The sequence below is a fragment of the Erinaceus europaeus genome, chromosome 3 (genome assembly GCF_950295315.1).
Source record: "Erinaceus europaeus chromosome 3, mEriEur2.1, whole genome shotgun sequence".
Taxonomy (NCBI): Eukaryota; Metazoa; Chordata; class Mammalia; order Eulipotyphla; family Erinaceidae; genus Erinaceus; species Erinaceus europaeus.
This window is the reverse complement of record NC_080164.1, coordinates 39,282,415-39,305,685: the sequence shown is the minus strand read 5'-3', so window position 1 is coordinate 39,305,685 and position 23,271 is coordinate 39,282,415. Positions and strand designations below refer to the sequence as shown.

Below are 23,271 nucleotides of genomic sequence, written 5' to 3'. Positions count from 1 at the left end.
TTTTCCCTGAGCTTGAAATCTGATATGCAGGCGGATCCAAGTTATTGTCTGGAGAGATGATGTCATGGCTGGAAAAAAGACCAGAAACTGGATCAGGGAAGAGAGTAGCTCCCAAATACGGGAAAGGGGTATAAATATTGTTGACTGTAAATGCCATCAATTTGATGTGATCTGGGGACCATATTCAGCTTAGGAGCCTATGTAACCTCTGCATCCCTGTAGATCTGAGCTCACATTCTGTGGTCATGATTAGGAACATTCCAAGCTGCCCCAATATCAAACCATCTTCCTCAGGTATAGCATAGAGTATATTGTCCAGCCTCCCTTTTGAGGATGGAACATTCTCTACCATTGCTGATCCAAGTTGAGGGCAAGGTCCTATGGGGGCAAACAAAGGGGCTTATTGTGTTGTTCCTGATAGAAATGACTGGCAACAATGGAGAGAGGAATTTATTTGAGGTCTAGGTCCATCATGTCTGAGAATCTAAGGACTCCCCAATTAGGACCCTAGCTGGTGGAATGGCCTGATAGTGACTAATGAGTCATAGTTAAAGTATGCCAGTCTCTTGCCCTTATTCAGCTTTTGCAATCTCGCTTTGATAAGGTTAGCTTTGGAGTGAGTGAGAGAACTGTAATAGGAATTAGGTGAGGAGGGTATCCAAGTCTAAGTGGACACTAGTTCATCATGAACTTTATACTGACTCACTACAGACTATTGTGTATTTTTGCTTTCAGGTATATATTCTGCCCTAATTTATGGATACATGTAAACATATGCTCTATTTTACGGGACCTGGACTATAACTAGTTTTTGGGATTTTGTTAGGAAGTGAACCTCCTGGAATGAAATTAGAGAATCCTATGAAAGGAAAGGTCTCACCCAAGTAATGAGGTTGAAGGGCTGACATTCCATGCCTGATGTCACTGGACACAGTCTGAAGTGAAGTATGATAAGATGGTTAGTCACTGCATTGATTAGGTTGTGATCGGCCAATGAAATATCATTTGGTATGAATTGAGAGAAGCATGCAGGAAAGTGAGCCCCACCCTAGAGGTTCCAGGATTGGGGGAAATATAGGCTCTATACAGGAAGTGGGGAGGTTCCTGCTGTCTTAGGGTTTAAGAAGGCAATAGTCATTGCTATAATCACATTATTTGGCAATTGGGTTAACTTTGAAAGTCCCTTTGTTAGAATTTGCTGTATCATACACAGCATCACCATAATTTATGTCCTTTGACATTATTTGTAGATAGCTGTGCCAATAAAAATTATTTTTTGTTCACACATATCTATAAACCAGGGAAAAATATATACCTGAAAGCTGAAATACACAATAGTCTGCAGAGAGTACCCCCCCCCCAACACTTCATCTGCACTATTCCAGCCTTTAGGTCCATGATTGTTCAATAATTTGTTTGGCTTTCTATGTTAACTCTCTTTTCAGCCACCTGGTTCCAGATGCCAGCATGACTCTGACCAGACTTCCCTGGACTGATGACCCCACCAATGTGTCCTGGAACTCTGCTTCCCCATAGACCCACACAACTAGGGAAAGAGAGAGGCAGACTGGGAGTATGGATCGACCAGTCAACGCCCATGTTCAGCAGGGAAGCAATTACAGAAGCCAGACCTTCCACCTTCTGCATCCCACAACAACCCTGGGTCCATACTCCCAGAGGGATGGAGAATGGGAAAGCTATCAGGGGAGGGGATGGGATACGGAGATCAGGTGGTGGGAATTGTGTGGAATTGTACCCCTCCTACCCTACGGTTTTGTTAATGTCTCCTTTCTTAAATAAATAAATAAATAAATAAATAAATAAATTATTTGTAAAGGGGTTGGGATGATATGTGATTGCTGGCTAGCAGTTAAAAGCTGTTTTGATTTCATCATGCCATAACTGTGTTTTTAAACTTTCTCCCCCTAGGTGAAGGCAGGAACTATGTTACACACTTGACCCAGCTTTAAAAATGAACATTCTCGGGGGCCAGGTGGTAGCACAGCAGGTTAAGTGCATATGGTGTTAAGTGCAAGGACCTGTGTAAAGCTCTGGGTTCTATAGTTCCAGCCTCTGGCTCCCTGGAGCTGGAGGGTCGTTCCACAAGCTGTGAAGCAGGTCTGCAGGTGTCTATCTTCCTCTCCTTCCTCCCTGTCTTCTCCTCCTCTCTCAATTTCTCTCTGTCAACGGTAACAAGGGCAACAAAAATGAGAAAAATGGCCTCCAGGAGCAGTGGATTTGTAGTGCAGGCACCAAACCACAGCAATAACCCTGGATGCAAAAAAAAAAAAAATGAACATTCTCCTATTTAGTTGAATATAGCAGTGAGTACACCAGATTCTAATCATAGAGGCAAACTCTATTGGTGTTGGCGAAATCCTGCAGTTAGTATAGCATACTGCCAATACTCCATTCATTAGTCAAAACTGCCCTCTACCCTGACTTTTTTTATGTGTTTGTTTTTTGTTTTTAATACCACCTGGATTGTTGCTGAAGTTCAGTGCTAGAAGAAAAAGTGCCAGCACAATGAATCCACTGCTCCCAGTTGCGTTGGTGGTATAGTGGTGAGCATAGCTGCCTTCCACTGCTCCCAGTGACCTTTTTTTTCCCCCTTTTTCATTTTCTTTTTGGGTAGAGACAGAGAGAAAGTCAGAGGGAAGGGGGTGATAGAGGAAAGAGAAAGAGGCACACCTGCAGCACTGCTTCATCACTCATGAGGCTTCTTCCCCTGCACGTGGGAACTAGGGGCTTGAACCTGGGTCAATGTATATGGTAAAATGTGAGCTCTAACAGGTACACCACTGCCTAACCCCTCACCCTGAGCTTTAATAGTGTGCATTAACTATTTTTAATAGCTGATGATGAAGATCAAACTCATACTCTGAATTATACTGTAAAAAGTATTAAGTTGAATTTGCCAGAACAGGGCTAAAGTCATGGATGATGACACTCTATAAAAATTTAGGAGTTGGAGTTATAAAATTCATTAGGAAGTCCGTAAAACTGATCTTAGTCCATCCTCCCTCATTTTCTTGGAGAACCAGGGACTAAAGATAGATATATGTCAGTCCTGGATCCCCACCAACTCAAGGGTAGGCCTGGCATATGATTTCTTTAGCTAAAATGAAGCCTTTCCACTTCATCTCTTTTATTCAACTAGAAGATATCTTGACAGGTCAGTAATATATAGATGAATTGCATATGAAAAAAAAATCAAAAGGTTTCCCCTCTGAGGAAGTTAGGGATCCCAGGGTCTTCTCATGGGCAAGAATCATCCTGCTAGGGGCTCCCCAAACCTTTCCCCCAAAACCTGAGAAATTGTGGCAGGATAAGCTGCTCATAATAAACTTCCCAAAGGACTCAACTATATGATCTCTGTCTTATTATTCACAACAAAGATAACTTCCTGGCTAGTGGTGAAGCCTGTGGCTTCATCTTGGATCCAGCAAGACATACTTAAGGTCTCAGATCACCAGTCTTCTTTACTCACAGTTAAAGCTGGTACCACTGAACCAGTTTCTACCTTGGTCTATTTGCTTCACCATGATAAGCTGAGTAACTATTGACAAGGTCCCAGGAGATTCAGGCTCTCCTTAGGCTCTCCTTAGGCTCTGTGTTAGCCTGCTTCTGGGCTCTTACTTCAGCATCTGCAGATTTAGGGCACTGCGTTCTTTATTATTGATGTTGTTATTTACATATGACATCCTTATGAATGAGAGAGACAGCAGGAAAGAGAATCAGATCATCACTGTGGTACATGTGTTGTCAGGGACTGAACTCAGGACCTCATAATTGAGAGCCTAATGCTTTATCCACTACATCATGTACTGCACCACAAGGCATCCTAAGGTATCCTTGGTGTAAGTGAGACATATTCTGATCTTTTAGCTCAGTTAACAGATTTATGACATATGCCACACATTTCCCAATGCTTGTTTTTCCCTTAGTGTGACTGTCATTTACCTCTCTAGACTGTTTTTATTTTATTTTATTTTATTTTGTTTTTTGTTTTGTTGCCACTAGGGTTATCACAGGCGCTTGGTGCTTATACAACAATTCCAGTGCTTCCAGTGGCCATTTTTTCCTTCTTTTTTTAATTTTATTTTATTATATTTACTTATTTTCCCTTTTGTTTCCCTTGTTGTTTTTTATTGTTATTGTAGTTATTGTTATTGATGTCATCATTGTTAGATAGAACAGAGAGAAATCAAGAGAGGAGGGGAAGACAGAGGAGAAGAGAAAGATAGACACCTGTAGACCTGCTTCACCACCTGTGAAGCAAACCCCCCTGCAGGTAGGGAGCCAGGGGTTCGAACTGGGATCCTTACATTGGTCCTTGAGCTTTGCACCACCTGCGTTTAACCCACTGCGCTACCACCCGACTCCCTTTTTTTTTTTTTGATAGGATGAAGAGAAATTGAGAGGATAGAGATACACAGAGAAAGAGAGACACTTGCAACACTGCTTCACTATTCGTGAAGCTTCCCCTCTGTAAGTGGGGATATGGGGTTTTAACCTGGGTTAAAACATACATGGTAATATGAGCCCTCAACTGAGTGCAACACCATCCAGTCCTATTAATGTTATTTACTTAAGCAAATAAACCCCAATAGATGAACATTCTTTGCCCATGATACCCAAAAAAATACTAAGTATCTCATCTTCAGTTTCCTCCCTATACCCTTGTGAGGTTTTTCCTGGACTAACAGTAGCTTAGTTCAATTGAGATGCTGCTGGGAAATTGTGCAGATGCATTCACATCTGCCATGTTTTCCCCTCAGGCTACTAGTTCCCGTGAGAGTTGGTACATTCTAGGAGTGCCTGTTCCGCCATGTTATGCCCTCAGGACATTATCTGGAGTGCTTTGGTCACTCCTCCCCCTTCCCATTCTCGCGAAAGCTACTCCTATAAAAACCCTTCGTTTTCTGCACCTCGCTCTCTTGCCAGCGCTTCACTCCGGTGTTCAGACGCAGGAAAGGTTACTGCGTGAGGCAGCCATTTTCGCTACTTCCACGTGGCCCAACCTGCTTCTCTAGCACCCAACTCTGAGGTGCCAGCACAAATAAAGATTTGTGTTTCCTCTTCGCTCCGGACCCCCTCTCTCTTCTCCGCGGCCCACGGACAACAATATCTGGCACAACAACAAGATGCTATAACAAAATACCATAAAATGTTAGTTTCTTTTTTTTTTCTTTAATCTGTGTGCCTAAATGGCTGGAATTTTTTATTTATTTATTTACTACCTTTTTTGTTACCCTAGTTTTTTTCTTATTGTTGTAGTTATTATTGTTGTTGTTGTTGATGTCATCGTTGTTGGATAGGACAGAGAGATATGGTGAGAGGAGGGGAAGACAGAGAGGGGGAGAGAAATATAGATACCTGTAGACCTGCTTCACCACCTGTGAAGTAACTCCCCTGCAGGTGGGGAGCCAGGGGGAACTGTTAGTTTCTAAGCAGCAGAACTTTAATTCCCATAATGTTTGAGGAAGTCCAAAATGAACATGGCCCTCTTCTGAGGTCACAAATTGTTCCCTTTTCACTGTGCCTTCACATGATGGAAGGGGCCTCCCTGTGATCTCATTTATAATGGCACTAATTTCCTTGTGACCTAGACACCCCCCAAACATCCTACCTCCTAATATCAAAATCTTGGGATATTTAACCTACAAGTTTGGAAATACAAACATTCAGTTCACAGCAAGTAAACAAGATCGATTCTCCTTTGCAACATCTGGTGAAGGGCTGAGGATAATGCTGGACCCTAACCAGGCCAGGAATACCACCAGCTGTCTCTTTATTATCACATTTCTAGATTTAAATCTAAGCATCCAAAAGCATACAAAGCAGAACTTAAAAAAAGAAAAAAAGAAAAAAGTATAGAATACAATCCATACAATGAAATCAGGATCCCTAGACAAGAGAAAAAAATAATTCATGGGATTTGCACAATAGATAAGGCCACAGCACATACTCATGTTCATTCTTACTCACATAGGTGCATATGTATGATGTGTCCTATGCACAGGATTGGGTATCAGTGAGACACAAACACCACCAAAACCCTGGGAAATGCTTAAATAAATAAGCCTCTAGAGACAGACAGGGAGGAAAGTCCTTAAACTAAGGTTCAAATGTGCTTCTTCAGTCTTTTTTTTTTTTTCTTATCATAAGCAGAGATGGGCAGATAGCCTTCCACATGGTGTAGAATTTCTCTTACAGAGAAATTCCTATCACCCGCCCAAGCTGGTTTCCGCCCAGGAAGATCTACCTGTGAACAAGCCCTGGCCCTCTCAACTTACATTGAAAATGGATTCCAGAAGAATTTAAAGACGGGTGCTGTCTTTGTTGATCTCACAGCAGCCTATGACATGGTCTGACACCGTGATCTCCTAGCCAAGATCTCAAGATGCCTGCCTCCATGGGTGGCCAACACTATATCGTTTCTTCTCCAAAACAGAAGATTCCGGGTGCATCTGGGTGACAAGTCTAGCAGATGGAGACTTGTCTCAAGTGGCACCAGGGTTCTGTTCTGGCTCCTACCCTATTTAATATTTACATCAATGACCTTCCAGAAACTTCTTCAAGGAAGTTCATCTACGCCGATGACATCTGCTGTGCTACTCAGGCATCCAAGTTTGACATCCTTGAGGAAACACTCACGAAAGACATGTCTCTGATATCTGATTACTGTAAAAAATGGCGATTAATCCCTAGCACTGCAAAAACGGTATCATCTGTTTTCCATCTACACCATGCCTTGGCCTCGCGTGAGCTTAATGTGCAGCTTGAGGATACGAGAATCCGGCATGAAGCCCAGCCAGTCTATTTTGGCGTTACTCTCGATCGCACTCTGTCATTTCACGAACATCTCATAAAAACTGCAGCAAACGTGGGCGCGAGGAATAACATCATTGCAAGACTGGCCAGCTCCTCATGGGGCGCGAGCGCTTCCACACTACGATCATCATCTCTGGCATTATGCTATTCCACTGCAGAATACTGTGCCCCAGTATGGTTCCGTAGCCCCCATGTCCACTTGGTCGATTCCAAATTATATTCCTCCATGAGGATAATTTCTGGAACCATCCGTTCCACCCCGGTTCCATGGCTGCCAGTTCTTAGCAACATCACCCCGCCAGATATTCATCGGGATGCGGCATCATCTAAGTTCATTTCCCACGTCTACGTTCGACCAGACCTGCCAATATACGCGGATATCTTCGCCCACCCTGTCCAACGCTTGACGTCTCGTCATCCAATCTGGTCCCCTACACCTACACTGAACTTCTCTGTTCCATACTCTTGGAAACAGAGTTGGCAGTCAGCTGAGGTAAAGAACAAACACCTCATCACAGACCCCTGCAAGCATCAACCCGGCTTTGACCTAGCACGTTATGATTGGGCCCTCCTCAACTGCTATCGAACAGGCCATGGCTGGTACGCCGCTATGTTCCATCGCTGGGGAGCCAGAGACGACCCGAACTGCCCCTGCGGCTACAGACAGACTATGACCCACATAGTCAACGACTGCCACCTCTCCAGATTCAAAGGAGGTCTCGAAACTTTACATCAGGCTCAACCTGACGCTGTTGACTGGCTACGGAAGAAGGGCCAACGCTAGAAGAAGAATGGTGTAGACCCACTCCCATTCGAGGACAACATGTAGGCACTGGCCCCCGGCCACAGGGGATCTATGGAAAGTTCCAGGCACTTACTCCTTATGACTTTAGTGGGAAAAACTGGTGATGGGTTCTGACCTGATTCACCTTGATACCCAGGCCAATATATCTGATTGAATTTACTGAAACATAAACAGGTCAGGGGTGTTGGGGCACAGAATTTTTTTTTTTTGGTAGAACAATTTCTTTAGAGAAAGAGGAAAATAAAAACATTAGGAAGAGATTTGTTTGTGTATCTGAGCATATAAGAGGATACCCAAAGATACCCAAAAAAGACACATCAAGGGGGTCTGGAGGTAGCACAGCCCGGTAAGCACACATGGCACAAAGCGCACCCACCAGCGTAAGGATCCTGGTTAGAGCCCCGGGATCCCCACCTGCAGGAGGGTTGATTCACAGGCGGTGAAGCAGGTCTGCAGGTGTCTTTCTCTACCCCTCTCTGTCTCCCCTCCTCTCTCGATTTCTCTCTGGCCTATCCAACAACAACAACAGCAATGGCAACAATAATAATGACAACAACAAGGGCAACAGGGAGGAAAAAAAAAGACACATCAAGGTTACTATAAAATCTGCATGGAAAGTAAAAACACTTGCTAAATTCATCTAATCACAATGAGGTTGGTGACTTTTTTTATGATACATCCAATGACAACTGGCTCAGGGCTGGTCCTCACAACAGTCACAGAATGGGTAGAAGGTAGAGAGGCATAATAATAATGAAGAAAAATAAATATAATCTGGAAATAACTCAGGTTGAATCCTGCATTAAAGGTATGCATCCACAGGGAGCTGGGCGGTAACGAAAAGGGTTAAGCACACAGGGCAAAACGCGCAAAGACTGGAGTAAGGATCCCAGTTAGAGCTCCCAGCTCCCCACCTGCAGAGGGGGGGGGTTTGCTTAGCAAGCGATGAAGCAGGTCTGCAGGTGTCTTATCTTTCTCTCCTACTCTCTGTCTTCCCCTCCTCTCTGGACTTCTCTCCGTCCTATTCAACAACAACTATAACAACAATAACGACCACAACAAGGGCAACAAAATGGGAAAAATAACCTCCAGGAGCAGTGGATTCGTAGTGATGGCAACGAGCCCCAGCAATAACCCTGGAAGAAAAGAAAAAAAAAAAGGTATGTGTCCACAAAAGCAGACAAAAACAAAGAGAGGCGTGTGCCTTCCCAGTTGGGAACCGCAGAAGAATGAAAAGGTCAACTCCATATAGAAGGTGACACTGGGGAGTTGGGGCGATAGCACAGTGGGTTAAGCGCACATGGCACAAAGCGCAAGGACCCGCCTAAAGATCCTGGTTAGAGCTCCGGCTTCCCACCTGCAGGGGATGGGGTCGCTTCACAGGCGGTGAAACAGGTCTACAGGTGTCTAGCTTTCTCTCCCCCTCTCTTTCTTCCCCTGCTCTCTCCATTTCTCTCTGTCATATCTAACAATGACAACATCAATAACTACAACAATAAAAAGATAACAAAGTCAACAAAAGGGCAAATAAATAAATAAATAAAATTTTTAAAAAAAGAAGAAGGTAAGAGAGATAGAGAATGGGAAAGCTATCAGGGGAGGGGATGGGATATAGAGATCGGGTTATGGGAATTGTGCGGAATTGTACCCCTCTTATTCTATGGTTTTGTTAATGTCTCCTTTCTTAAATAAAAATAAAAAAATAAAATAAAATAAAATAAAAAGAAGGTGACACTGGTACCTTAAAGGAGATGGTGGCTCAGAACCCTGGACAGAAAAGTCTTGGTTTTGTTCTGACTGAAGAATACCCAGTCAGCTTCCCATTCAGGCACATGATTTTTTTTTTTTTTTCCTACCAGAGCACTACTCAGCTCTGGTTTACAGTGGTATGGAGAATTGAACCTGGGAATTTGGAGCCTCAAGTATTTGAGTCTCTTTGCATAACCATCAAGTTATCTATATCGACCTATTCAGTCATTTAGGTGGAAGGGTGGGGATAAAGAACTTGGGTGGTACCTTCTGCACCCCAGAAACTATTTTGATCCAGACTCCCAGTGGGGAGAAATGGGAGGGGAAAAATGACCAGAGGACTCTAAACAAAAATGACCAGAGGACTCTGAACAAATCCATCAGGACCCAAAGAGAAAAGAGGAAAAAGGGAGGGACATTTGGATGTAATAACAGTGTAGATTGTACCCTGTTATCTTGTAATATTGTAAGTCAATATTAATTCACTAAAAAGCAAAAAGAGCCCAAACTAGTTGAGCTCCAACCAAATTCTGTGCTCTCCACCCTAGCTCAATAGCCTGAATGAACTCTTTCATGCCTTATTAATTTTTGTCCCCTGCATTTTCTGCAATTTTGTGAGTGAAGCTAGTTTAGCTTTGGGGGTTTTTAGTTTTTGCAGCATTTCAGGGTGGAAAGTTGATTGCCAATTTCTAAATAATACAAATGTGTATTAAGTCAGTATTGTATGAAATAACTATAATGATCTGTTTTGTTCACTGTAATAAATTTAAAAGTGTAAATTCAAAAAGAAAAAGAACTTTGGTGGTGAGTGTGGTATGGAACATTGTGATCTGACAATTTTGTCACATACTATTAAAATTAAGAAAAATAAATAAAATAAAATAAATTTTAAAGGTTTTATGAGGAAGTAACTCAAGTGGTAGAGTATAGGACTCGGACGGCTAAGGCTCCCAGTTCAAACTCTATTTTTTATTTGTTTGTTTGTTTTGTTTTGTTTTTGTTGCTGTTTTTACCAGAGCACTGATCAGCTCTAGCTTATGGTAGTGCAGGGAACTGAACACGGGACTTCAGAGCCTCAGGCGTGAGAGTCTCTTTGCATTATGCTATCTACCCCTGCTCAAGGCCTAGTCCTGCATGTACCAGAATGATGCTCTGGCTGCTATCTCATCCTCTCTTCTTCATATAAAATAAACCTTTTAAAAAATGTATTTCAAAGGGGTAGCGCAGCGGGTTAAGCATACATGGCGCTAAGTGCAAAGACAGGAATAAAGATCCCCATTCAAGCCCCCGGCTCCCCACCTGCAAGGGAATCACTTCACAAGCAGTGAAACAGGTCTGCAGGTGTGTCTATCTTTCTCTCCTCCTCTCTCTCTTCCCCTCCTCTCTCAATTTCTCTCTGTCCTATTAAACAACAACATCAATAACAACAATAATAATAATAACCACAACAACAATAAAACAACAAGGGCAACAAAAGGGAAAAAAAATAGCCCACAGGAGCAGTGGATTTATGGTGCAGGCACCAAGCCCCAGCGTTAACCCTAAAGGCAAATATATATATATATTTCAAGGGACTGGGCAATAGCATACTTGGTTAAGTACATATGTTACTATGTGCAGGGACCAGAGTTCGAGCCCCTAAACCCCACCTGCAGGTGGAAAGCTTCACTAATGGTAAAGCAGTGCTACAGATGTCTCTCTTTCTCTCTCCCTTCCCCTCACTTCTTAATTTCTCCCTATCCTATAAATTATCAATTTTCTTTTTAATGAAATAAAGTACTACCCCACTAGGGAAAAATAGAGACAGGCTAGGGGTATAGATCAAACTGCCAATACCAATGGAGAAGGAATTACAGAAGCCAGAGCTCCTACCTTCTGCACCCCAGAAACTATTTTGATCCATACTCCCAGTGGGGGAGAAGTGATAGGAGGAAGAGGATAAGAGGACTCTAAACTCAAGATCCATCAGGTCCCAGAGAGACAGGATGAAAAGCGGAGAGATATTTGGATATAGTAGTAAGGTTATTTGTGGCTTGGAGGGGAAGAGAGGATTGGACCTGGAAGAAAGAGGGGGCAATCATGTACAAATGTAGGCAGATAGTTGTAGAGATGACAGTTAGCCCATGTCTGCAACCTTGGGAGAACCACGGTGGTTTGCAATGGAGGGACTTGGGATTCAGAACTCTTGTTGGAAACAGCATGGAATTATACCCCTATTGGCATGTAATTTTGTAAATCAACATTGAATCACTAATAAAAATAAAATAAAATAAAATAAAATAAAATAAAGCAAAAAGTGTTTTTAAATATTTTAGGAGTGTCACAGGCCTGAGAATTGACCCTCTTCTGCCTACAAGCAAGGTGAAAATGTAGAGGACACTTCAGATGTTCAGACACTGAACTTGAGAGATGAAAAGAAAACATTGAGGCCCCCCCTAATCAGCAGACCTTTGGAGACACATGCTGAAAATAGAGTGAAGTCAAGTCCACCCCAAAGAAAGTAAAACAGAATGAGAGTTCTGGTCACACAGCTGAAGCAATCAAGCCCACCTGAAATCAGTTTCTGCACTGCTTCCCTGAAGAAGGATGATGAATTCTTGTTCTCATTACAGAAGAGGGAAGGGGAGGGAGAAATGGAGGCTCAGCTAACTGCAGTGAAGTCAGAAGTCTGAGATATTAACAATTGCCCTGGTGATTCTAATGACAGCCAAGGATAGGAGTTGCAGGTAAGGGGGTTAACATAAACAAACCTATCCTTAATCAAAATACAAAACAATGGAATTTTCAAAAGGGAAGGGGGAAAGGGAGCATCCAAGCAAAGGAAGCAGCTATACTGTCACTCCTTGCAGGGCTAGGAGCCTTTTCCGAGTCCATGACCATAATCATCAGGGCTGAGTTGAAAGAGGGAGGACACATTACACCCTTAAATGTCAGCCTGACCTGACATCATTCCCATCTCCATAGGAAACAGGGAGTTGCCGATATGCAAAGAAAATTTGTGGGAGAACCCAGCACTAATTAACACCTCCTATCTGAAATCCCTGGCTCCCAGTCTGTGCCTTAGCACACTGCATTCCCTCTTCCCCCCTCCGCACCACTCCACCCCCAAAGAAAGAGGCTCCAGAAAGAGGGAAAGACAACTGACCACAGGGAGTCCTGTGCAAAACTAAGGGCACAGGAAGCAAAGCAGTTCATCCAACAAAGAAAGGTCAGCAGCTGTGACAGCTCCTAAAATGGCCAGAAAACTAGCACAGCTGAATTAAGCAGTAATGATGTTGGCACTGGCACTTTCTAGGGAATTATGAGTGTCTGGGAGGAGTGACGGCCTGAGGCAAAACCAGGGGCCATTAACCCAAGCAGTCAGCCGTGGGCTCCCCACCTTCCTCACCTCTCAAACAGGAGGGGCGGGGGGTTCAGAGGCAGCTGGAAGAGACAGGATTCTATTGTCACAGAGCTGCATCAAGATTTTAGTTACTGCCAACCAGAACACCCTGCCCTACGTGCCCTGTTCAGAAGAGGGGGTAATCCAGCACTAGGCCAAGGTGTGGGGTTCTGATCTTAGGCATCTCATTTCAGACATGCCTTGTGACAACGGCAAAACACTCCATCAGTTTGGGGTCTGCACACAGCGCGCACAGAGCAATCCTTTAGGACATGCATTCATACTCCACATACTTTATAGCCAGAAGGCACATTGACAGGAGACAGAGAGGAGAGAGAAGCTTAATCACAATTCTGCCACATCCCAGCTGGGTCACCTTGGACTTATGTCACCTTGTTGCTGCTTAAGGCCAACCTACTTGCTATTCAGAAATGTATGCAGAGCATCTGTTCTACCCACTGAGGCAGCAGGTGTGGGAATCGCCCTGACCCTCCCAACCCTGAGTAGGAGACCTCCCCCCCACCCCCACCCGCCAGTTCCCTTTTCTGGACCTTAGTCACATGGAAGCTCTTAGTGGCCCAGAACCCGGCTTTATTTATGTCTGTACCAGCACCTGGCTGGTACCCAATGGAAGTGCACTTCAAAGCCAGCTCTCAGGAGGCAGCTGCTAGAGAACAGCACAAATAAAAACACTGAATGCTGGGTATGAAAAGGGGAACATCCCCACTGACTGCCAAAGAAGCAGTCAGAGCATGAGAAAAACAAGTCCCCTCACTACAGATAAACAAGCTTAGGGAGAGGTGAAAGGAGACAGGAAATTTTAGTGATGATTTTTTTCACCAGTTAAAAATACACTTGCTGAGCCTAAGGAGATAAAATGGCAGTTATGCAACAGATTTTCCTGCCTGAGGCTCTGAGGTCCCAGGTTCAGTCCTCTACGCTACCCTAAGCCAGAGCACATGCTCAGTGGGATCACACCAGAGTGCAATGCCTGGCACCTCATATGTTGCAGTTTCAATCCTTGGCACCACCATATGCCAGGCTGAGCAGTGAACCCGAGGGGGGAGGAGGAAAAGGTGAGTGAGGAGGGAGGGTAGACATGTACCCTCTGCTCAATGTGCTTCTGCTGCAGACAGCAAGCCTTCACACTCGACATATAACTCAAAGTGATACACTGGGTTCTTCTCAAATGTAATGTGACCCCTCTTATATTGTGACATGTGTGACATGTTTCTTCACATATGACATACACGTTCCCCTCATACTTTCACTTGCTACCCATTTCTTCTCACAAGCAACTTGTGCCCTTACTCACATGACATACAAACTGCATATTTATAAGAGACTCTGCTTACAGGTGCTCCGCCCATGCACACCCAAAACACATGCCTCCTCTCACACACAGCTACCAGAAAAGGACTCAGGGTCACCTGAGAGTGACATACATCTCATCAGTCTGTAGACTTCAGCCCAATGAGCCATCTGCTTTATTTATAACACCAATTCTAAGTAAGTCACCAGAAAGAAATGAGAGCTTCCTCCCAGTCACAAGTACTGTGTACACCACTCAAAATTGTTGGTGCAATCATCTGCCAAACCAGCTCACCATTTCACTGAAAACATAACTGGGACACAATGGCACATGCTCATTGCTTGAGGAGCCAGCACATAACATAGAGAGAAATTAAAGAGCTCTATTAATTTATTAACTAAGCACTTGATGGAAGAATGAATGTCACATACCTCTCCCAGAAAGAGAAAAGGGGAAAGCAACATGTCAAAAACACACTTTCGTGCAAAAGACAACTTCAGGTAGAAGGTAGAAATAGGAAGCTATATAAAATCATCCTTTAATTCAATCATGGCTAGAAAAAGTAACTGAAGCCAGAGGCTACAGGCTTTAATTAGCAGTTCAATGAGGAAGTCTGAAAGTAGAGACACTAGTAGTTTTATAAGCAAAGCATTCAAGTAGCCATTACATATTTGAGGACTTGGAGCAGTTCCAAATAGTTACAAACTTGTTACCATAAAGTAAGCTAAAACTTTTCTATATCTTAACATTGTAAAGTTGAGTTCCACAGTCTGGTTAATAAAAAAACATAGATGTTCCTCATTTTTTTATTATTATTATTTCTTTATTGGGAGATTAATGGTTTACAGTCTACAGTAAAATACAACAGTTTGTACATGCATAATATTTCCCAGTTTTCCATATAACAATACAAACCCCCACTAGGTCCTCCTCTGCCATCATGTTCCAAGACCCTCCTGCCCCCCGCCCCAGAGTCTTTTACTTTGGTGCAGTACACCATGTTCCTCATTTAATAGGAAATTTTTTCCACTAAGTGCCAGAACTGATGCTGTATATTCTAGAAACCAGAACAATTTGTGCCCCCAAACTTGCTGAAAGGGGACATATGGAGTTGTATATCACAGTTGTCACAGTAGGTCAACTTCACCTACTTCTGGAAGAATAATAGCCCACTATGATAGTGCCACTCAAAAGACAGTCCCAGAGGCCTGTTAGAAATGCAAATTCTTCCCCCACACCTATGGATATCTAATTTTTGACAAAGGAGCTCAAACATTAGATGGAGAAAGGAGAGTCTCTTCAACAAATGTTATGGGAAAACTGGACTGAACTGTGTAGAAGAATGAAATTGAACCGCTATACTTCACCACACACAAAAGTAAACTCCAAATGGGTGTTAGACCAGAAACTATCAAATACTTAGAGAAAAATATTGACAGAGCTCTTTTCCATCCAAGTTTTAAAGACATCTTCAATGATTCAAATCAAAATATAAATAAGGCAAAAACAAAAATAAACCAATGACACTACATTAAATTGAAAACGTTCTGCATAGAACCTGGACTGGAGTTGGTGTATTGCACCAAAGTAAAAGACTCTGGGGTCGGTGGGGGGAAGAATGCAGGTCCTGGAAAAGGATGACAGAGGACCTAGTGGGGGTTATACTGTTATGTGGAAAACTGAGAATTGTTATGCATGTACAAAATATTGTATTCACTGTCAAATGTAAAACATTAATCCCCCCAATAAAGGGGAAAAAAAAGAAAAAAGAAAAAGTTTTGCACAGCAATAAAAGCTACTACCCAAACAAAGAGACTCCATACTGAATGGGAGAAGATCTTTTCATGCTATAGAACAGACATAAGGCTAATAACCAAAATATATAAATAATTTGCCAAATTAAAAAAAAAAATGACCCCATCCACTAATGGGGAGAACAGAATATCTACCAAACGCCAACAAACATATGAAAGAATGCTCCAAGACATTGATTGTCAAAGAAATGCAAATATAGACAACAATGAGATACCACTTCACTCCTGTAAGAATATCATACGTCAGAAAGGGTAATAACAAATGTTGGCGAGGTTGCAGGGGTAAAGGAACTCTCCTGCCCTGCTGGTGGGAATGTGAATTGGCCCAACCCCTGTGAAGAGCAGTCTGAAGAACTCTCAGAAGGCTAGAAATGAATCTACCCTATGACCCCATAATTCGTCTACTGGAGATATAGCCTAAGAAACCAAACACACTCATCCAAAAAAAATCTTTGTGTACCTATGTTCATAGCAGCACAGTTTATAATAGCCCAAACTGTCGTTTTCGACGGGTTATGTTGTTTTCGCCGGGCTGGCTTCACGGGCAGGTAACAGACGACCAGGGACTCATAGTTGAGCTGTAGGCAGTATCTCTTTATTCATGCAGGACGCAACACAATCTAAGCCGAGCTGAGCTAAACTAAAGGTAAAGTACTCTAAAACTCACAATATAACAGCGGTTATATAAATAGAATGAAGTGGTTATGTAAATAGAATAGTGTTAAGCAGGGGGAATTTAAACCAAATGAAACAGAAGGGGTCTCATGCATACCAACAATTCCCCCTTTCTTTTTAACTAATGGCCATTGCGGGGTGAACAGAAATGTATATTGTACAGGCGTTATCAAAAGAACTGGCATATGACATGGAAAACAAAATAGGCGAGCAGCAATAACCAGTGTGATGCCAAGTGGAGCTTTTCTTGCCTCAAAGGGCAAGGCCTAGCAGGCGAAAGGGCATTTCTTGCCTCTGGGAACGCTTCATGCCTCTGGGGGCATCTCTTGCCTCAAAGGGCGTTTCCTGCCTCTGTGGGCATCTCTTGCCTCTTGGGGCGCTTCATGCCTCTGTGGGCATAACCTAATAAGGAGGGGGAGTTTTCTGCCTCTGGGACAGAGCCTGCAGGTGAGGGGACATGGTCTATAAAGTCTCAAGGCAATTGGCTGAAGTTAGTCTTTGAGAAACACAGCTGTGTGTACCAGTAAGTCCGATGGAGGTGTCAGTCCAAAGTAGCTGACCACAGAAGAAAATGCCGGAGGATGAAACGCTGCACGTCTGTCTCGATGGGGAATGTTGGCCACCAGAATTCTGCTTTTCTGTAGAGAGTGAGCTTTCGAGTCTGTGAATCTGTTTCTTCAGGTCGTGCCAGGTCACATTATTGGTTTCCGGGGGCGATGTCAGAGAACAGGGGTCCAAATGGATTTCCGGGAATTCCATTTGAGTAGATGCTTTTTCATGTGAAGACTTGACAGCTGAAATTCACTTACTTGTCAAACAAAACTTGTAGCAGATTAGAAGTTTACTATCATTGATAACTCCATTATAATTGGAAGTCCTTTCTAGTATCATTTCAAGGTTGTTAAAACACTTTAAACTCAATAAAATGTGGAAAGGTAAACAGAAGAACCACGGTTAAAAGCCTCAGGCATGAGAATAATTAACATTATCATTGCACTATCTGCCCCACCCATAACTCATACTGTTTTCAGGATTAAACGTTTCAGATTTATGTCAAGACATAAAAGAGAAATCAAAGGACGGAAAAAACAACTTTTTGGATTGTTTCTGGATGTCTCTAGAAATCATGGCTGCGTCCAGCATTTTTTTAAGTCAATGTCAAACAAAAATTCAGTCATTCAAATCATTCTCTTATGAAATGCAACTTGAACCAGATTATCAAGATCTCACCATGTAGGATTAAGAATCCCCGGAGGGCGACCTAGTCCAAAAAGGTCCTCGAAATTCCATTTAGGGTGTTTCTGACTGTTCCTGCTGGATTGCTTCAGGCACCCATTTTTAAAAGCGTCTTCCCATCGAAGAAAGAATCCAATCAAGAGAGTAGAACTAACCACGTGTCTCCATACTTGGGAACTGCCAGGGTACTCGAGAATGCTCCTCAAACTAGAGTAGTCCTTCTCCACGGGAAACATTCGAGAAGAAGTCCAGAAAGTCCCAGGGGAAATCCCCATGCATATCCCAAGGTCTACGATCACGGTCATAAAGAACGAAATTATGGCCTGGAGCGAAATGTAGTCCTTTTCCTCGGGAAACATGAGAGAGGGAATCCAGAAAGTCCAAGGAGAAATCTCCGTGCATCTCCCAAGCTCTATGATCCCGGTCATAAGAAACCAAAGTTCCTGGTCAGGGAACCGAAATGTGGCCCAGAGTAAAATGTTCCAGAGACAGAGAAACTGTCTCATAATGAAACAGTAGAGGCTTTGGCAAACCTCTTCGTAAGTAAAAGAGAAGACCATAGTGCATAGGTAGGCAAAGTCTTCACTTATCTGGGAGTTGCGCAGGTCTGGTCCCACGTTGTGGCGCCATATGTCGTTTTCGACGGGTTATGTTGTTTTCGCCGGGCTGGCTTCACGGGCAGGTAACAGACGACCAGGGACTCATAGTTGAGCTGTAGGCAGTATCTCTTTATTCATGCAGGACGCAACACAATCTAAGCCGAGCTGAGCTAAAGTACTCTAAAACTCTAAAACTCACAATGCTGTCTTTATATATACTTGCCAAGTAGGGTGGAAACAGGGTGTGACATAGAGAGGGTGGAGAGAAAAGTGACTGGTGACAATCAGAGTGTGACAAGGAGAGGATCAGGGTGTGACAAGGAGGGGGGGTGGAGCAAAAACATATCATGAAACAGTGGGGATTGAACCAATGCCCTGGAGGGAGGTACTTGTTAACAGCGGTTATATAAATAGAATGAAGTGGTTATGTAAATAGAATAGTGTTAAGCAGGGGGAATTTAAACCAAATGAAACAGAAGGGGTCTCATGCATACCAACACAAACTTGGAAGAAACCTAGGTGTCCAACAACAGATGAGTAGCTAAGAAAGTTGTGGTATATATACATAATGGAATACTACTCAGCTATTAAGAATGATGAAATTACTTTCTCACCTCATCTTGGATGGAGGTTAAAGACATCATGTTAAGTAAGATAAGACAGAAAGAGAAGGATGCATATGGGATGGTCTCACTCACAGACAGAAGTTGAGAAGTAAGAACAGAAAGGGGAAACACAAGGTAGAACTTGGACTGGGTTTGGTGTACTGCACCAAAGTAAAGAACTCTGGGGAAGTTGGGTAGGGAGGCAGCTTTTAGATCCTGGCGCATAATGATGGTGGAGAAGAACCTAGCCTGGGAGGTGAGAGTGTTTTGCAGAAAACTGAGAAATTTTAAACATGTATCAACAGCTGTATCTGCCATAAACCATTAATACCCCTAATAAAAATAATTTTAATATAAATTACTGAACCCAACCCCCTGCTGAGTCAGGACCTGCAGACCCACAGCCAAGGAGTACTCTCTATGGTTTCAATCCTGCAACTATAGAGGCCAGGAGGTGGCACACCTGGTTAATCACACACATTATAGTGCACAAGACCCAGGTTCAAGCTCCTGGTCCCCACCTGCAGGGGGAAAGCTTCATGAGTAGTGAAGCAGGGCTGCAGGTTTCTCTCTGTCTCTCTTTCCCTCCCTACCTCCCCTCCCCCTCTCAATTTCTCTGTTTCTATCTAATAATAAATAAGTAAATAAGATTTTTTTTATAGTGTTAAAAGCTACCTTAAAAAAAAAAATCTTGTGGGGCGGAGCCAAGATGGTGACTCAGAGGCAACACAGGGCCTGAACTCTCCAAGGAGGCTGCATCAAAACTGGGAAGTTCAGCCACCAGGTTCCAGATGCTACCAGATGCGAACCAGACTTCCCAGGACAGGTGACACCATCAACATGTCCTGGAGCTCCACTTCCTCAGAGCCCTGCCCCACTAGGGAAAAAGAGAGACAGACCTGCCAACAACCATGTTCAGTGGGGAAGCAATTACAGAAGCCAGACCTTCCATGTTCTGTACCCCATGGTGACCCTGAGTCCATACTCCCAGAGGGATAAAGAATAGGAAAGCTATCAGGAGAGGGGATGGGATACGGAGCTCTGGTGGTGGGGATTGTACCCCTCTTATCCTATGGTCTTGTCAGTGTTTCCATTTTATAAATAAATTAATTAATTAAAATTTTAAAAAATCTTGTAACTATAATTATATAGTTCACTAGTCTCCAGAAGGCATTAAGACTAAATGTCTTGCCTTCCTCTTCTAGGGCTGTTCTTACAAAGATGTGACAAAGTCCTTTTTAAAAAGTTAGTAAAGATTAACTGAACTTGGAAGTTTTGTACAGTTAGAGTAGGGATAAAAGTAAATTACAGTTAGTCCTTGAACAATATGGTTTTGAACTTCCCAGATTCCATAATCATGGGCTCAACAAATCAAGTACATGAGTTGGCTGAATCCAAGGATGGGGAACTCATGAATATGGAGCACCATACTCCAGTTATTGAATACAGTCCTAACTGTAACTCAGTTATGTGTGGAGTTTCAACTTTGCAGAAGTTGGCACCCCTAGCTCCCAAGGTGTTCACGGTTCTCCAAGCTGAGAAAACAGGGTAGTGGAAGAGAAGCAGACTCAGGTCCCCTCCAGAATCCAGTGAGCCTTGGTTCACTACCTGTCTTTGTTCATTGGCACCTAGTGAAGAAATCAGGGGTCTGGAATGGCACAGCAAAAGGCTCAGTAGACAGAGAGCCTGGCATGAGCATGTCACAGATTTGGCTGCTGCCAAAATGCTAACTTGGTTTGACAGCTAAACCACTGGAGTTATTGGAAGTCACACAGCATATATGGGAGTGTTGGGTTTTGTTGTTGTTGTTGTTGTTGTTGTTGTTTGTTTTTTACTTTTTTACCCCCCTTTAGTTGCCCTTGTTGTTGTAGTTATTGTTGTTGTTCTTGATGTCGTCATTGTTGTTAGGACAGAGATAAATGGAGAGAGGAGGGGAAGACAGAGAGAGGGAGAGAAAGAGAGACACCTGCAGACCTGCTTCACCCCCTGTGAAGTGACTCCCCTACAGCTGGGGAGCTAGGGCTTGAACCAGGATCCTTGCGCTCAACTGCTGCCACTACCACCCGACCCCCATACGGGAGTTTTTGTTGAGTTCTCTTTGTTTGTGTAGCCAGGTTCTGGTCAACACATACATGTGGTTGAATACCAATTGATCAATACCAATTACAGCTTACTCAGTCAACAGCTGACAGTATATATTTTGGTGGCTATAACCAAGTATAAGTGACTTATTCATCTCTCATCTTGTTTTTAATCCATGTGGTCCTGTTACTTTTTAATTTCTTCCAAAAATGTTTTGTTGGCATCTTATATTAAATAATCATGATGTCATCATTACTCATCTTTTTAAATAGTTTTTTTCTAATTTTTTTAAATTATCTTTATTTATTTACTGGATAGAGACAACCAGAAATGGACAGGGAAAGCGGTGATAGAGTGGGAGAGACAGACACCTACAGCCTGGCTTCACCACTTACAAAACTTTACCCCTGGTAGTTGGGGGCTGGGGACTCAAACTCAGGTCCTTGCGCACTGTAACATATATGCTCAACCAGATGTGCTACCACTTGGCCCCTTAAATAGTTTTTTAAAAATCATACCCTGGGAGTCAGCAGTAGTGCAGTGAGTTAAGCGCACGAGTGTAAGGATCCCAGTTCCAGCCCACGGCTCCCCACCTGCAGGGGAGTCGCTTCACAGGGGAGTCGTTTCACAGGCAATGAAGCAGGTCTGCAGGTGTCTATCTTTCTCTCCCCCTCTCTGTCTTCCCCTCCTCTCTCCATTTCTCTCTGTCCTATCCAACAATGATGACATCAATAACAAGAACAATAATAACTATATCAACGATGAAAAACAATAAGGGCAACAAAAGGGAAAATAAATAAATATCTATATATATATGTGTGTGTGTGAAACTATTAAAAAAAAAAATCATACCCTACCAAAAAAAGCTCAATGGTGGCTCAGTCTCAAAATTGAGGTAGAATACAAAAGCAAGAAGAGAAAACTGAGTTAGACCATCCATCCATCTGACTTTGCTTCCAGTAGAAGACTGGAAGCAAAGTCAGATGGATGGTTTAACTCCTACCCTGAAATACATTTTGCACAAAGCACCTCAACAAACAAAAGGCTGGTGCCTGATTCCACATGCTCACCATGGGTCAGGCTAGCTCTGCCCAATGAGAGGCATGCCTAGAACTGGACAACTGAATCAGAATACGTTTAGATAACTAAACTCAACCACTACATACAGTTGCTTATTTAAATGCCAATGAAAGATTTGTATGGCATTAACTTTTTTAATGTTACTTTAACAACCAAAGAGCAAAACAGTTATAAAACTAAGAATAGGTTTCATAATGAACATGTATACATTTGTCAAAAATAGTTACCTGATTATCATATTTGAGAGACTGCGTCCCAACCAAAAACCGAATGGCATCTGTTTCTGCAGTCTGAGGTGACAGAGCACGTGCCTGAGGAAGGAAGGAAAATGCACACATTTATAAGTTAAGTATGATAGATAAGAGATTCACAGAGCTGTGCAACAGCTGCAGTGCTTATCCTATGAAACATGAAGCCATGAACTTGATCTCTTGCACTACATGGGAACTCCGTGGATGGTAGAGTGGTACTGTAATGTGTTCTCTCTCTTCCTTTCACACTTTCTTTCTCTCAGATAATTTAAATTATTTTTTAATTGGACCAGAGAGGCAGCTCAGTAGTATAATGCATGCAGGAAACTCTTAGTTTATTCTCTGCCACTGCACAAAGGGGAGAATCCACTTTTCCTGGTGATATATATGTATATGAGTATAGATGAGTAAAAAGTGTCTATGAGGAAGTTGGGTAGTGGTGCACCTGGTAAAGCACACACATGGCCATGTGCAAAGTCTCAGGTAAAAGCCACCAGTTCCCGGGAGTCAGGGTCGGGGGGAGCAAAGCAGGTTAAGCCCACGTGGTGCAAAGCACAAGAATCGGCTTTAAGGATCCCGGTTCGAGCCCTTCCTCCCCACCTGGAGGGTGTCGCTTCACAGGTAGTGAAGCAGGTCTGCAGGTGTCTATCTTTCTCTCTCCCTCTGTCTTCCCCTCCTCTCTCCATTTCTCTCTGTCCTATCCAACAACAACTACATCAATAACTACAACAATAAAACAAGGGCAACAAAAGGGAATAAATAAATAATAATAATAAATAAAATCTTTTTAAAATAATAATAAATAAAATTTTTAATAAATAAAATAATAATAAAAAGCCACCAG

The 23,271-nt window shown here is 42.9% G+C and overlaps 1 protein-coding gene across 1 annotated transcript in view; it reads right to left on the bottom strand.

Moving 5' to 3' along the window:
• The window catches only part of EIPR1 (EARP complex and GARP complex interacting protein 1), a 208,610-nt gene that overhangs the window by 168,104 nt on the left and 17,235 nt on the right, over positions 1-23,271 (bottom strand). The window contains exon 2 of the mRNA XM_007518928.3: positions 22,404-22,487. Within this exon, the coding sequence (XP_007518990.1) occupies positions 22,404-22,487 (84 nt within the window). The remainder of the gene's footprint in view (positions 1-22,403; positions 22,488-23,271) is intronic.